This window comes from Oncorhynchus clarkii, chromosome 12 (assembly GCF_045791955.1).
Source record: "Oncorhynchus clarkii lewisi isolate Uvic-CL-2024 chromosome 12, UVic_Ocla_1.0, whole genome shotgun sequence".
Lineage (NCBI taxonomy): Eukaryota > Metazoa > Chordata > Actinopteri > Salmoniformes > Salmonidae > Oncorhynchus > Oncorhynchus clarkii.
In genome coordinates, this window is record NC_092158.1 from 74263924 (window position 1) to 74279796 (window position 15873).

Sequence of the window (15873 nt, forward strand, 5' to 3'; positions counted from 1 at the left end):
TATCACCTAGAGACCCAAATAAAACATCAAATCAAATTGTATTGGTTTCATGCACATATTTAGCAGATGTTATTGCGGGTGCAGCGAAATGCTTGTGTTCCTAGCTCCAACAGTCCATTTGTATCTAACAATTCACAGCAATACACAAATCTAAAAAAGAATGGAATGGAATGGAATTAAGAAATATATAAATATTAGGATGAGCAATGTCGGAGTGGCATTGACTAAAATACAGTAGAATAGAATACAGTATATACATATGAAATGAGTAAAGCAGTATGTAAACATTATTAAATTGACTAGTGTTCCATTATTAAAGTGGCCATTGATTCCATGTCTATGTATATAGGATAGAAGCCTCTAAATTGCAGGGTTCAGTAACCGGGTGGTAGCCAGCTAGTGATGGCTATTTAACAGTCTGATGGTCTTGAGATGGAAGCTGTTTTTCAGACTCTCGGTCACAGCTTGGGTGCACCTGTTCTGACCTCACCTTCTGAATTATAGCAGGGTGAACAGGCCCTGGGTCAGGTGGTTAATGTCCTTGATGATCTTTTTGGCCGTCCTGTGACATTGGGTGCAGTAGGTGTCCTGGAGGGCAGGCAGTGTGCCTCCGGTGATGCGTTGGGCAGACCGCACCACCCTCTGGAGAGCCCTGTGGTTGTGGGCGGTGCAGTTGATACAGCCCACAATTGATACAGTTGATACAGTTTGCTCTCAATTGTGCATCTGCAAAAGTATCTGAGGGTATTAGGAGCCAAACCACATTTCTTCAGCCTGTTGTGTTCAGCACATTTCTGTGCTGTTGCGCCTTCTTCACCAATCTGTCTCTGTGGGAGGACCATTTCAGATTGTCAGTGATGTGTACGCCGAGGAACTTGAAGCTTTCCACATTCTCCACTGCAGTCCCATCGATGTGGATAGGGGCGTGCTTCCTCTGCTGTTTCCTGAAGTCCACAATCAGCTCCTTCGCTTTGTTGACATTGAGGTTATTTTCCTGGCACCACGGTGCTAGGGCCCTCACCTCCTCCCTTTCGTCATTGTTGGTGATTTGTTGTGTCATCTGCAAACTTGATGATTGAGTTGGAGGCATGTATGGCCACGCAGTCATGAGTGAACGGGGAGTACAGGAGGGGTCTGAGCACGCACCCTTGTGGTGCCCCTGTGTTGAGGATCATCAAAGTGGAGGTGTTGTTTCCTACCTTCACCACCTGGAGGCGACCCATCAGGAAGCCCAGCACCCAGTTGCACAGGGCAGGGTTCAGACCCAGGGCCCTGAGCTTAATGATGAGCTTGGAGGGTACTATGGTGTTGAGCTATAGTCAATGAACTGACGTAGGCATTCTGACGTAGGCATTCCTCTTGTCCAGATGGGATAGGGCAGTGGCAGTGTGCAGTGCGATGGCGATTGCATCGTCTGTGGATCTTTTGGGCCGGTAAGCAAATTGAAGTGGATCTAGGGTGTCAGGTAAGGTAGAGGTCATATGATCCTTATCTAATCTCTCAAAGCACTTCATGTGAGTGCGAAGCGGCGATAGTCATTTAGTTCAGTTACCTTTGCTTTCTTGGGTACAGGAACAATGGTGGACATATTGAAGCAAGTGAGGACAGCAGACTGGGATAGGGAGAGATTGAATATGTCCCTAAACACTCAATCCAGCTGGTCTGCGCATGCTCTGAGGACATGTCTAGGGACGTCATCTGGCCCGGCAGCCTTGCGAGGGTTAACGCGCTTAAATGTCTTACTCACGTTGGCCACGGAGAAGGAGAGCCCACAGTCCTTGGTAGTGGTCTGTGTCGGTGGCACTGTGTTATCCTCAAAGCGGACAAAGAAGATGTTTACCTTGTCCAGAAGCAGGACGTCGTTGTCCGCAACATGGCTGGTTTTCCCTTTGTAGTCCGTGATTGTCTGTAGACCCTGCCATATACAGTGGGGCAAAAAAGTATTTAGTCAGCCACCAATTGTGCAAGTTCTCCCACTTAAAAAGATGAGAGAGGCCTGTATGTATGCTTGTTTGCATGTGACTATTCCTCTTTTGTTTGTTGATATTTGTTAATTAAAAATAAAATACAAATGAATTAGGGAGCCAATTGTGAGCACGGAAATCTAATGTAGTCTCATTATTATAGTTAGGGAGAAAATTTCCGGAGCCTACTACTACGTAGCGTAAGTAACGTTAACATTAGATGAAGTCGGTTAACTTTTCAGCAGTTCATGTTTGCCAATTAATTTAAGGAGAAATGCTGCTGATTTTCATGACCTAGCCTAGCTAAATACAAAATTATCCGAATGGTAAATATATATATATATTTTAAAGAAAACTATGCGTAATATATTATATGATTCTTATAATGCTAATTACGGAATATTGTGAAAACTATGTGGCTAGCTTTATTTAGCAAGCATGACTAACTGGTAGCCAACTCTGACGGATCAATGCACGTGTAATGTTAACGTCGATCATTTCATGTTCAAATCCATCTGCGTATTTATTTGTTGATGTTTTAACTGGTTGGCAGCACGCCTCAACAATTAGCTAGCCTAGCTAACGTTAGGGCGAGTAAAGCAGTTTTCAATTGCCTTTGTACTTTATTTTATGTGTGTGCAGAGTACCATCTCATCACAAACTAGAAACTCCGGGATTCGTTTTATTCCATGTTGATCAACACACAGAACGCTTGCTAGCCCTATCCAGAGAAGCAGGGAAAGACTGGAAGAAATGGACAGAAGATAGCTGCCATTCTGAATATGTACAGCCAGGTATACAAATTAAATCAGTAAGCAAAATGTAAAGCAAATGATTGGATTGAAATGATACATTTTAAGATCAGTGATGCCCTTACACAGATATATAGTTTGTTTGTAATGTTTCTCTGGAGCAACCACACAATCTGAACACCGATCGAACTGTTGTCCTCAGATGTCTTCCAGCAATACTCCAAGAGTATGTTCATAACTGTTCATAACTTGCACGGTGGGTTGTGTTTGTGTGTGAGGTTAAAATATTATTTGATCCAAAATAAAGGAGGGGGGGGAGTTGTGTGTCTTCATAAGAGTTTATTGTGACATGATAATTACATTTGCATGTTCTTTCTCAGGAGGGAACATCCCAATACCCTGCAGCCATCGAGAACAGCAGCCATCATCTGTCATTGATGACGATGGAGATGTAGCTGCTGTGCCATTTCATCCAGGAAGAGTCTACGTGGTCCTTGAGGAGAACGTGGTTACGAAGGATTTCCGGTGCTGGCCTAATGCACTTGTATGTTTGTACGGGCTAATGTACTCACTCCAACATGGATACCCGAATTGCACAAAGAACACGTTTGGGTTTATACAAAAGGTGTTGTTAAACTTGGATGGAGACAGAATGAACCCAAAGGTTCTTGCTTTGAAAAATCAACTGTAAAATATCAATACCAAAAACATTTATGGCGCTAAACAATTGTAAATAGTTACGTTATCCTATAAGGAAAAGAGATTTAGGGATAAAAATAAAAAAACAACTGAAGAAGACGAAATGTTTTGTAGGCAAATGCCAACTAAAATGTCTGCCTGCATTTGATTTTATCTGTGCCTTTAGTCAAACCGGTCACAGAGATACAGAGATACAAGAGTAACTTGACTTCAGTTGGTGTAGAGTTTAATTGAAAGTGTTTCTGTTTGGGAATCCTGAACATGGTCATTGGGAAGTTACCTTACAAATCCTTGTATATATGACGCTTTAGAAGCAATGGACACAAATCTCACATTGCTGACGTCATCATATGAAAAATGGCCGAGGTCCCAGAGGATAAAAATGGATGGGGAATCTTCATGGAGTTGAAAGGAGAGGTCGTTTGCATACCTGTGTAGTGTTGTGGACCGGTACATATAAGAAGGTTGGGGAAACAACGTTCGCACACACTGTCTACTTGCATTTAGGACGTTTATATGTCAGTTTAATGATTTGGCGTGACACCTTAGTCAGGAATGGAGGTTTAGAACCGAAACATTGCGTGTATAAGGACATTTTATAATCTGCAAGTATTACTTTGTTTTGTAAACATAATGGATTGAAAATTGTCGTGGAGGAAGATATGTAAATTGTCAAGATTAATCTTCATTTTAAACAGTTGAATGTAGTGAAGTTGTTAGAATGTGAAATGGATGTCGCACATCACTACCTCATTTTATTTTAAATTTGAAATTGAATGGAAGCTACCACATCAGTTGAAAGTGTTAATTGGAGAAGGGTCATTATACTGTGCTTATGTTTTAATAGTTAAGTTGTTGATGGGGAATGTTGCAGTGTTACACAGTATTGAATTGATTGAAAGTTTGAGGTTTGTTATCGGAGTTTTTTAAAGTTCTGTTCAAATGAGTCATGCTGTACAGAAATGGCATTCATCTATTGATGGATGCTAAAATAGATTAATCATGTTTGGTGCATTCGTGTAATTAGAGATGTGTTTCTGAAAGACGCAGTGTTTTAAAGAAAATGTATTTTTATTTTTTAAGAAAAAACTGTTCTAAAGCTAACTTGCTTTAGACTAGTTGACTGAAAGAAAGAACTTGGATTTTAAGAGTAGTTTTTGACTTAAAATGTTGATGTGCAGCTGGTTTCCACAAATTATTTGAGTTACTTAACAAAAAATATCAAGTTACACACACTAACAAATATTGTGCCCTGTTTACTTAAAAAAAATGTAGGTAGCTATTTGCATCAGCCTTTTAAGTATAATATACACTTCACTTTTAGTGCATTACAAACTCAAATATATTAAGTGCAAACAACTAACGGGATCTCAACAATTCCTTTCATTCAACTTAATTTTATCAGGTTCAGAATGTTTTTTGTTTGTTTGACCTGCTCAAGTCCTTCAAGTCCTAGAACTAATGTTAAGTTTGATATACTTAATGTAATCAGTTACAGAACCAATATTGTACGTTTAATTTGCTGAATTTATTCAGTATCATAATTGATATTCTATGTTTAATCTACAAATGCTTGCTCAGTTACTTATGCTACTCAGGTTAGTAAAATGCATTTAAATTGGGTTCCTACTACTCAAATATACTCACAACTATACTTAAAAAGCTGATGCAAATATTTACCTCAATATACTCAACATACTTGGGATAATTTACTAAAAATTATTATTTATATACAAGGGAATATGCACAAAAAAAACAACAGTGTTCAACTTCAAACTTCACCTTTGTTTTGAATGAATGTTTTCTTCAAACTTCAATCTTAAATTGCCCCTTAAACCCTACTCCTTTAGCATTATTTTGTAATCTGTAAGAATTCTGGGAAAACGCCACCTTGCCTCATTAGGTAAAGTTACATCCAGATAGCGTGCACCTGACTACAAATCATTTCAGATCTTCACAATTGCATTACGTTTAGGTGATAGATTGGGATTAGCACTTTGACCTCACATCTTGTACAGTTTGGAAAGAATTCTCTGGTGGTCTGTGTGCCCCTTAACAACAAAGCAATATTAATGATATATCTTAGTCTTTACACAAAGCACAATATTAACTTTAGCTCAAATACAACCTCGCTCAAACTGTTTAGATGAATCAAAACATACATTGCACATATTGTTACAAAATATATGCCAAAATGTCCCTTAAACCTGACTCCATGTGCACTAGTGAAGCCCATATGGACATATTATTTTGACAGCTATAAGCATTCTGGGTATAACTCCACCTTGCCTCCTTAGGTAAAGTTACATCCAGATAGCTTGCACCTGACTACAAATAATTTCAGAAATCCACTAGTGCATATGGAGTAAGTTTTAAAGCAAAGCTGTTTTTTTAAACAGGAATTGACCATGTCTCGTATGACTTCACCTGAAAAAGAGCATACTGTAAACTGTAGCTCCTATACCACCTAGCAACCAGCTTTTCAGCTTTCTTGCTACTTACTAAAACGTTTTGTGTTTAATCAACTTTAAATTGTTGCCCATTTGAGATCATGTGACACTTTAAGTTTGAGTAAAGCCAGCTCTAACGTTGTAAGTAACTGTACTCTAGAATCATAGTGCAGCGGGTTTCCACAAATCTTTTGAGTAATGATAACTAATAAGGGTTTACAGTGTAGCCGCACTTCATTCACACAATAGTCCATGACCCTAAACCATCCGTTTCCCATCGGTCAATGCCCATCTCTATATTGCCTAAATATTGATATTATGGATATTGTGGTGAAACTTTCCCCAGAAATGCCCAATCCTAACCATAATGTTGTTTATACTAATACGAATAAGACAGCTTGTTTCGATGACTTTATTTTCACTCAGGCAGGGATGTCAGAACTTATTCATTTGTCTGGGGTGCATTTAGAAGTACCGACTGCCCATGGCTGCGACAACCACTTTCATGAACTTCTGCCAGGTTGCCTGGATTTCAGGAGTGAAAGAGGCTCCGAACTTGGCGGCAACGACAATTGTGAGGACGTCAGCCAACACCTGTGGACAAAAGACAAAGGAGGTAGATGTTACATTAGATCGTCGTTTTTTGTTTTACCTTTGGAATTAGACGTGTTGTTCTGAATGTTATACGTGTAGCCTAAAACATATTTCTCAAGACAGAAGGCATACCCTGAAATTTTCAGGGTCGACGAAGAGTCTGTTAGCGTGGGTCTCGCTCAGTGACTTGTATGTGGCCAAGATGTTGCCCATGTTCTTCACAGCTTTATCCAGAGCTCCACACACGACCTTGCCGTGAGCAGCAACTTTGGGGTTGCCCATGATTGCTGCGGGAGTTGATACATCTCCGAAAGAGCCGAAATAACGCTGAGTCCAGGGGTAGACGATCAGGACTCTGTCATTGCAAGAACACCGAAATATATTAATTATTTTCAAATGTATTTCAATTATATGCCTAATTAATACTCTAACATGCTCCATTCAAATTTAACAATATCAACTCAATATTAATAGTAATGATAAGATAACAGGACACGTATAATAGTGTTATAATTACTCATGATCTCCACTATAAACTATATTAGATGATATATTTCAATGAGGCTGAAGCCATAACCTACCTTCCCAGCGCCAGTGGTCCGACCTCATTGATATCTACTTTGCCCCAGACAGCACTGATGGTGCTCTTCTCTGTGTCTGTCCAGTCAACCATGTTGTCAGTGTTTGTTTTCCGGTTTTGCAACAAGATTGAACAATTAATGTCTTGTGTAAGGAGACACTTTGCCTGCAACTTATATTTATGAGTGCTCTCCGCCCACAGGAGATGTGATTGGCTTAGGCAAAGATCAGTATTGGCCAAGTGAGCGCTTCAGCTCTCGAACTTGATGTTATTGAGAATTCAGTTTCAAAATCCAATATTTTATCTGTTAAAAACAACAGTAAATGCTAATTTATTAGTTGTTGCAGAATCAATTATTTACGTTAGATCCTAAAATCTGAAATCATAAGTAATTAGGCCTATACAGTTTTATCTAGATTACCAACGTTTCAAAATTCGTATGATCCCTAGCTAAACAGTTTTGTTGATCCAACTGATGCAAGATTATGGCAAAACTATTCAAAATGTTTTCATTGCAGTGTATAAGGCTATTCAAATAAACGTTTCTAAAGGGATGCAATCACTTTAATTACATTTTTTTACGAGTTGTGATAATTTGATAATTCAAGCTAATTCCGGCCTACAATTTGGCAGTTTCTTATCTACGACAATATTATGCCTTCCTTTTTTATCCGGGGATTCAGACCGTCCCGCCCATTTTAAGTGATTAATTTCAAGACAATAAATATGATAAGCAGGAATGTCCTGTATTATTTGCAGATAGGTGTGTACCCATATCCTCGCATGACTTCTGACATTTTTTCCGATCATTATTCGAAGTCCAATTAACCTTTTAATTGGGGATCATATCGAACTTTAATTGAACACATGTCAAATATGTCACCTTGAATAAATATTCTCCAATTGAATGCAGGTCTTTGAAGGTGGATTTGATTTGTACAATTTAATTTATTAGGTGCATCGTAATTTTAAATTGCTAATTAACTAGTTAACTAATTGTTCTATTTTGGCAAAAGCAGCTTTAGAATTAGCCTATTGGAAATATATGATATACAGAAATATTTCGTTTTATGCAACGAAATAAATTATTATTATTATTATGTATTATTATTATTATATTTATCAATCAAACAAATTGTAAAATAGTTGACAGCTCTGGTACAATTTATTTCCATACATTGTTTCACAGAACAGCCAGAAGACGAAAACGTAGGCAAAAATGTTTCAGAAAAAAGTTAATGATGTATATTATTACAAACATAGCCCTCTGACATAACATTTGATAAAAGCCAAGATAACGTTTCTTACTCTTGGATTTTGACCAAGATGGTTGCGGTGTAGGGGGAGTGTACCCGAGTTAGTAGCTGGGCGTGTCTCCCGCGCTACTGTAATATAAAGGGGCCTAGTTGTATAGGCAGTCATCTTGTCAGGTTAAATTCTTGTATATTTAATACGGGTCAATCAGAAAGGAGCAAAATGAGTCTGACAGCAAAGGACAAATCTGTAGTCAAGGCCTTCTGGGGCAAGATTAGTGGAAAGGCAGATGTCGTCGGTGCTGAAGCTTTGGGAAGGTAAGCCTTCTTCATGAAATTATTATGAGACTGGTTGTGTTTAAACTGATGACAGCGGCATATTGCCTGCCCTGACCAAGCATTTTAACATACAATAAGTAAACTACTTTGATTACATTGTAGACAGAAGACGAGAGGAGTAAGACACGCATAATGCTTAAAAGTTAAGGAATCTGAATACGCCTAAAATGGTATACAAACTCATTTTTACAGGATGCTGACCGCCTACCCCCAGACTAAGACCTACTTCTCCCACTGGGCTGACTTGAGCCCAGGCTCTGGGCCAGTCAAGAAGCATGGAGGCATCATCATGGGTGCAATTGGTAATGCTGTCGGAGTGATCGACGACCTCGTCGGAGGACTGAGTGCTCTCAGCGATTTGCACGCCTTCAAACTGCGCGTTGACCCTGGCAATTTCAAGGTTGGCTCCCAGATAACTTATTATCTTTATATATATATCACTCTCAACTTCAACTCTAAGTATGTTGCTGGATTAATTCGTCAATATTAACTTTTAAAATATACTTTTCAGATTCTATCCCACAACATCCTTGTGACCCTGGCTATTCACTTCCCTGCGGATTTCACTCCCGAAGTGCACATTGCTGTGGATAAATTCCTTGCAGCCTTGTCCGCTGCCCTGGCTGACAAATACAGATAGATTGGAGTGCTGCAGTTCCTGCTCTGTTGTTATCACAATAAAATAAATGGGCAATGAATTACGTTATTTTCTGTGTTTGTGTCCTTATTCCACCACATTTCACCATCAAGGTCATATTTCAATGTTAGCAATACAACAGGCTAAAAACTGTAGATTCACACGTTAAAAAAATGGAATGACAAAGGAATGAAGACATTATTTAAAAAATAGTGCTTTAGGCCCACCATGCGCTACCTCAGTAACCATGCGCTACCTGTAACATTTATTTTGATGAATGTGGAGTAGTTGCTGAATGGGATACTACTAGAGACAGCATAGGCACAATGAAAACCTCGAGATGGATAATATTTATTTCACATGAATTTGAAATATTAAATTAGGATTCTTTTGAGTATTTTACTTGTAATGGGGTAAAATCAACGTGTAATTTGTAACAAGATACTTCAGAGAATGATATTTAGTATTTTCAATGCAGTGAATTTGGTCCAAAACTGGGAAGTGGACTCGACTTTGAAAGCGAACACCTTATTTACGCTCATTCTGTAAATCCTGTGCACTCTACAAAATTACGTTTTGTTTGGTTGGCCCAACTGCTGGGCTGCTGGCGTTTGGTGACTTAGTTAGGTTGTTTTCTTTAAAAAGAGCAGTGTTGGGTTGTTGATGCTGGGTTATTGGTGCTGGGTTACTTAGATTTCTAAAATTGATGGTTTAAGCCCTGAATGCTGATTGGCTGAAAGCCGTGGTATGTCAGACCCTATACCACGTGTATGACAAAACATGTATTTTTACTGCTCTAATTACGTTTGTAACCAGTTTATAATAGCAATAAGGCACCTCGGGGTTTGTGGTATATGGCCAATATACCACGGCTAAGGGCTGTACCCAGGCACTCCGCATTGCATAAGAACAGCCCTTAGCCCTCGGGCCTTATTGCTTAAATTACCCAGTGGGTCAGATCAGAAGATTGGAGACGTAGTTTAGGGGTGTGGCTTTCAGATAATTATGTTTAGCCACCATGGGAGTTAATGTCATTCTTGTTCATCTGTTATGTTGTATAGTTATCACATGTTAAGGTTGAACATTCACTTTTTTGTTTCTTCAATGAGGTTTAGAGAGTGTATGAGTTCCCTAAAAGCCTATGTAAAGGTGGGATAAAAACCACCTTATTATAATATGTAATACATAATCTGAATATTCTAGAATAATGTTTCAAATGCAAACATTTTAAAAACTCTTAAATGTAACTAAATGTAATCTAAAATGTAATCTACACAATCCCCAAAATGTATGATTTATCATGCGATAAACAATAGTAATGCTGCGTACTCCAAGAAATGTTAAAATCTCACCTTTCTGGAAAAATAGTTATACATGGCTGACAGTACAATCACAGTACAATTACGAAAATAGGAAATATTTATACGATGTATTTCCTATTCAACAAAACTGTATGAGTAAGACTTCAAATTACTTATATGCTTTCTAAATATAGTATAATCAAATTATAAAATTACTAACTATGAGATTTCACCTTCCTTATAACTGTAAAATACATATTTGTATATACAGTGTTAGACAAAATGTGCATATTCTCTAAAGGTCTCTCTTGATCCAAATGTCTTCCCCCATTGCTGTGAATGTCTCACAGAACTCTTCCTGAACTAATTAGGAATTCACCTTTCATCTCATTTTAATCTGGTCCATCTATGACAAACAGAAAGTGGTTTTCGTTTGAAATATATGAATTATTTTAGATTACTGTCTATCAATCGATCTCTGAATGTGCTACAGCGACGAGACTACTGTATCATGTTGCTTTATGATGTAAGGATTTCAGGCATATGGGTTGTTAGTTGTTAGTGGCTGTGACATAGTGTTCAGCCAGGAGTTGATGGACAGTGAATTGATGCAATAAATAATATATATAGGCTTATATTAATTTTTTTACCCTCCAATTCCGTTATATCCAATTTGTAGTTGCAGTCTTGCCCCATAGCTGCAAATCCAATACGTACTCGGGCGAGGCAAAGTTCGAGAGCCATGTGAATCCGGATCTGTAGTGACGCCTCTAGCACTGCGCTGTGCCTTAGACCGCTGCGCCACTCGCAAAGGCGCAAACATTCTTACAGCACTATTTTGTATTTTATCGGATTTGTTTGATTATAGCTCTGCATTAGTTGCCCTCGATTTGCAAGACGTCGCGATCTGTCACATTGCTGTGGATAAATCCGGTGATGGTGAGGGCAAGGCTCCAAAATCATATTTTAAATGGATTGTGTTAGGCTACTCAATTAATGTGTTGAAAATAATTTCACATGATTGGGGTATGTTGACTTATATTGACTTAAATGGGTTTTTAGGTCCAAAAATAGTAAAAGCATTTGTTGACCGTGGATTTCAGTCATTCTAAGGACATACATATTTAAATATCTAAAACAAAGAAAATACAATTTAAATATACTGTAGCTATCATATTACAATTAGAAAACATTATGTGATGGTAGGCAGGTAGACAAGTGGTTAAGAGTGTTAACCGTTTTAGGAAATCATTTATTTTCAAGCTTGAAGATGTGTAGGCTAGGCGATGTACACAGCTTATTTGATTCCATTGAGGGCCTAAGTAGAATCCAATTGCCATCAGGAAAATTGCAGGGGAGCATTTTCCATCGAAAAACAACACTTCAAAAAGATAAATGCTTTTACATGTATTTTATTATTTTCAATGCGTGTAGCTATGGCACAGGTTCCAGCCTAACAGACTGGTTTGGAGTGTCATCTCTCTTCCATATTGATGCTGTCGAGTGATGCTCTAGTGGTACTGTCTGCCAAGAGCGGACACAACGACAGCCAGGAACTTCTGGAAGGCTTCCTGAGTATCAGCATTGAAAACGGCGGGACCGAGCTTGGCGGCCACGCACACGGTGATGCAGTCGGCGAGGAGCTGTGGAGAGGGGACCGTAAAGGAACCAGATAGAGAATGTAATATTGAAATAAGCTTTACATCGGCTCATAACGCTATTTAATTCATACGACTATTTATTTTTGTATTTTGTTTCAGTTTGCTAAAGTGTAATACTCACCCTGAAGTTGTCGGGATCCACGTGCAGTTTCTCGGAGTGCATCACACTCAGTGCAGTATAGGTGTTCTTGATGTCATCCAGGTTCTGCACCGCTCTGTCCAGTCCGTGCATCACGGTCTTTCCGTGCTTGGCCACGGCGGGGTTACCCATGATGGCAGCGGGTGTGGATAGGTTGCCGAAGGTGCTAAAGTGCCTCTGAGTCCATGGAGACACGATCAAAAGTCTAAAAATAAATTAAACAGGCTGCCATTAAATTGTACTTCACAATTAATATGGTCTGTATCGCACCAAAGGTGAACACCGGGATGTCTTACTACGCAATTGGTGCTAATTAGCCTAGGTAGCCTATTATCGTGTTATTATTTAATGATATCTACATAAATATTATAAGAATGTACCTGGCCAGGGCCTGGGGTCCGATCTCATCCACGCTGATCTTTCCCCACAGGCCTACGATGGCACTGCGCTCAGCATCTGTCCAGTCGACCATGTTGACGTTTGTTTGTTGATTTCCGTTGGTACTTGCAAAATGTTACAAGGGATCCCTGAGGTTTTTACCTCATGGAACGTCCAATTTATTGATGTTCAGAATCTCCGCCCTGAACAGAACACAGAAAATGATTGGATGAATGTCTTAGGGGGCAAGGTCCTCGAGTGTGCCACATATCGGCATTGTGCCAACTTCATCCCACTTGTAATGATAATGCTTGGTCATTTAGGCGTTGCCAAATTCAAATTACTACGGATGGAATTATCAAGCCATGATTAGCCTTCATCGGCATTTTTGTCAACATTTAGTAATTGACATAGCCTTGTTCTGTTCAATGTTCTCTATAAACTGCAAATAGTACTTAATACCCCAATTCATATTGTTAAGTTCAAAATAATATCTGACACTATTCAAACGAATGAAGGTTCGGAACTTTAATGCCAATTATCTCAGGGTAGAACCTTATTTGGCCCTAAATTCTATTATAATGTATCGTTGTAATATTCACATTGAATTGCAATATTATCTTTATAAAATGCTAATTATTGATGCAAGTGTTTATTTGGGATCTCATTTAAAAAAAGAAAAGCCTAGATTGGGAGTAAACTATGAAAGAAAGAGCATGACTCGAAATATGTTTTATCTTCATATTCAGACGGACCCACCCATTTGATAGTTCCATATTTCTGGTCTTTTTGAATGATTCATCTAAATGTCAGTTGGTGAAAAGTATTTTTTATCTGCCTTCGTCAGGGGAATTACATGATGGGTTCTAACTGGACACTATTCAATGCGGATATTAACCTATTTACTTCAATGAAACCACAGCTTTTTGTTTAGCTCCACTGAAATACAATGCTCGTAGACTATATATTGTTACAATGTTTAGTGATAGGCCTATGGTACGCTTTTTAATCGAAACAAAACCTTTCCGATTATCAGGTATATAATTTGTCTCGGTATTTATGTGTTAACTGTCAATATTGACTACATAGGCCAAATTGGATCTAAGCCAACACGTCTTGATTTGGTTGCTAGTTGCCAATCCAATCACGTTGCAAATATTTGTCAGTGTTGGGGAAGCTACTCTGAAAATATAGTTTACCAAGCTAGCAGTAGTAGGTAGTTCCAGTAGTTAGCTGATACATGGGGGGAAAATGAGTTAACTACTGAAAACCCTAACTAGATTTCAATGTAGTTCAACTACCACCGAGCTACTGCAAAATGTAGTTAAATTACTAGTTGAATTACATGCAGTCCACTACTCCCCAACACTGCCATTTGTACAGAATCACATGTGAGTGTAGGAAAGATTAGACCGTACGATTAAACCCCAACCGTAAAGAAAATATTGAGGTATTAAGTGTTTCAAAAACACTTTGTTATTCAATCTATATGAAATAAATACATACAATGTTATGACAGCATTTTTACAAACAAAATCGATTTTGGGCAAATGTCATATTTCGGGCATTATACGAATTAGCTCAGATCCATAACATATAAAAAACATTAATCATGTATTGGAAAGATGCCCAATCAGAGGAGGAGCCGAGATTATATCGGGGTGTGCCTTCTCTCATGCCTCAATAAAAACAGCCTCTGAGAAGTCTACGCTCACAAGCGTCTTTTCTCAGCCCCGTTATTTAATAAGTGGATAAACGGACAAGACAGCTATGAGTCTCTCAGCTAAGGACAAAGCCAACGTGAAGGCCATCTGGGGCAAGATCCTCCCTAAATCCGATGAGATTGGAGAACAGGCTCTATCCAGGTAATTACATAACGACGTATGATAAATTAAAAACTATAACATGTATTCAAATTATTAACACATAACTCCTCAGTCAATTATAATGGAAGCTATGAATGCGTAGCCTATCTCAGCAAAAATATGGACGCGATACTGACCGTGTGAATTATTATTTTAAATGAATTTTGTCTCACCTAATTTCTAATGTCCACTACAGGATGCTTGTCGTCTACCCCCAGACCAAGGCCTACTTCTCCCACTGGGCTTCCGTGGCCCCCGGTTCCGCTCCAGTGAAGAAGCACGGCATCACCATCATGAATCAAATCGATGAATGTGTTGGTAACTTGGACGATCTCTTTGGTTTCTTGTCCAAACTCAGTGAACTGCACGCCACCAAGCTGAGGGTGGACCCCACCAACTTCAAGGTAAGAGACAAATACACTAACAAAAAGCACTTACAAAAATCTGAATTTTTACTTGTGTGAAGGTGAAATAATATATTTCCATTTTGCTTTGCAGATCCTGGCTCACAACCTGATTGTGGTCGTTGCCGCCTACTTCCCCGCCGAATTCACCCCCGAGATCCATTTGTCCGTGGACAAGTTTCTGCAACAACTGGCTCTGGCCCTTGCGGAGAAGTACCGCTAAACTGGAGTTCAGCTGCTAAACTGTCATCCGAGCTACAAGCTCTCACAGTTTTACATCAGAATTAGACGTTCATCCATGTTTCTCAAACGTAATGTCCTTCCGATATTGACACACGGACAATAAACCTAAATGAAACTCATACTGTGTTTGTTTTTCATTTTCGTTGTCTCACATTCACATTCAATATCCATAGGGGGCAGAAGGGCACGTACCTCCTCATATTTGTCCTCTTAAAAAACGAAATAATTATAATAATATTTTTTTCCCCCTAGCTTTAGCTAGCTCAGACGGGTTCCCAAACTCATAACTATCTACAAATAAGCCATTTCAGGCTATCAATCAAGTCAGAGAATGAAGCTTGTCAAAAAAGTCTCAAATTTAGGGCCCACCCCACAGCCATCCTCAGTCATTTTGTGTCCCCTCAGAATTTTGCGGTGCATGAAGCCCCTGCTCACATTGTCTTGCGATTTACAGAGCATTCGGAAATAATTCAGATCCATTTACTTTTTCCTAATTTTGTTACGTTACAGATTTATTTTAACATTTACTAAATCGTTTTCCACCTCATAAATCTACACACAATACCCGATAATGACAAATCCAAAACTGTTTTTATAAATGTTTGCAAATTTAT

The 15873-nt window shown here is 38.8% G+C and overlaps 4 protein-coding genes across 4 annotated transcripts; 2 read left to right on the top strand and 2 right to left on the bottom strand.

The window, feature by feature from the left end:
• Positions 1-6263: 6263 nt before the first annotated feature.
• Positions 6264-7183, bottom strand: LOC139421245 (hemoglobin subunit beta-1-like). The gene is made up of 3 exons (XM_071171944.1): positions 7041-7183; positions 6592-6814; positions 6264-6459 (listed from the first exon to the last, which is right to left on the bottom strand). Exons 1-3 carry the CDS (start codon positions 7130-7132, stop codon positions 6331-6333), a joined length of 444 nt encoding a protein of 147 aa, XP_071028045.1. The 5' UTR covers positions 7133-7183; the 3' UTR covers positions 6264-6330.
• Positions 7184-8473: 1290 nt separating this feature from the next.
• LOC139421247 (hemoglobin subunit alpha) lies at positions 8474-9337 on the top strand. The gene is made up of 3 exons (XM_071171946.1): positions 8474-8610; positions 8824-9031; positions 9143-9337. Exons 1-3 carry the CDS (start codon positions 8516-8518, stop codon positions 9269-9271), a joined length of 432 nt encoding a protein of 143 aa, XP_071028047.1. The 5' UTR covers positions 8474-8515; the 3' UTR covers positions 9272-9337.
• Positions 9338-11965: 2628 nt separating this feature from the next.
• LOC139421244 (hemoglobin subunit beta-like) lies at positions 11966-12916 on the bottom strand. Its single transcript, XM_071171943.1, has 3 exons — positions 12750-12916; positions 12352-12574; positions 11966-12212 (listed from the first exon to the last, which is right to left on the bottom strand). The coding sequence occupies exons 1-3, from the start codon at positions 12839-12841 to the stop codon at positions 12081-12083; spliced, it is 447 nt and encodes a 148-aa protein (XP_071028044.1). The 5' UTR covers positions 12842-12916; the 3' UTR covers positions 11966-12080.
• A 1510-nt stretch (positions 12917-14426) lies between these two features.
• LOC139421246 (hemoglobin subunit alpha-4-like) lies at positions 14427-15378 on the top strand. Its single transcript, XM_071171945.1, has 3 exons — positions 14427-14612; positions 14809-15016; positions 15111-15378. Exons 1-3 carry the CDS (start codon positions 14518-14520, stop codon positions 15237-15239), a joined length of 432 nt encoding a protein of 143 aa, XP_071028046.1. The 5' UTR covers positions 14427-14517; the 3' UTR covers positions 15240-15378.
• Positions 15379-15873: the final 495 nt, after the last annotated feature.

Bases quoted from the DNA above. Each gene is read 5' to 3' on its own strand.
- LOC139421245 (XM_071171944.1), bottom strand. From the start codon at position 7,132: ATGGTTGACTGGACAGACACAGAGAAGAGCACCATCAGTGCTGTCTGG. The intron at 6,815-7,040 runs GTAGGTTATGGC...TTGCAATGACAG, and splicing joins GGACCACTGGCGCTGGGAAG to AGTCCTGATCGTCTACCCCT. The intron at 6,460-6,591 runs GTATGCCTTCTG...TTTTGTCCACAG, and splicing joins TCGACCCTGAAAATTTCAGG to GTGTTGGCTGACGTCCTCAC.
- LOC139421247 (XM_071171946.1), top strand. From the start codon at position 8,516: ATGAGTCTGACAGCAAAGGACAAATCTGTAGTCAAGGCCTTCTGGGGC. The intron at 8,611-8,823 runs GTAAGCCTTCTT...TCATTTTTACAG, and splicing joins GGTGCTGAAGCTTTGGGAAG to GATGCTGACCGCCTACCCCC. The intron at 9,032-9,142 runs GTTGGCTCCCAG...TATACTTTTCAG, and splicing joins TTGACCCTGGCAATTTCAAG to ATTCTATCCCACAACATCCT.
- LOC139421244 (XM_071171943.1), bottom strand. From the start codon at position 12,841: ATGGTCGACTGGACAGATGCTGAGCGCAGTGCCATCGTAGGCCTGTGG. The intron at 12,575-12,749 runs GTACATTCTTAT...ATTTATTTTTAG, and splicing joins GGACCCCAGGCCCTGGCCAG to ACTTTTGATCGTGTCTCCAT. The intron at 12,213-12,351 runs GTGAGTATTACA...CCCTCTCCACAG, and splicing joins TGGATCCCGACAACTTCAGG to CTCCTCGCCGACTGCATCAC.
- LOC139421246 (XM_071171945.1), top strand. From the start codon at position 14,518: ATGAGTCTCTCAGCTAAGGACAAAGCCAACGTGAAGGCCATCTGGGGC. The intron at 14,613-14,808 runs GTAATTACATAA...TGTCCACTACAG, and splicing joins GGAGAACAGGCTCTATCCAG to GATGCTTGTCGTCTACCCCC. The intron at 15,017-15,110 runs GTAAGAGACAAA...TTTGCTTTGCAG, and splicing joins TGGACCCCACCAACTTCAAG to ATCCTGGCTCACAACCTGAT.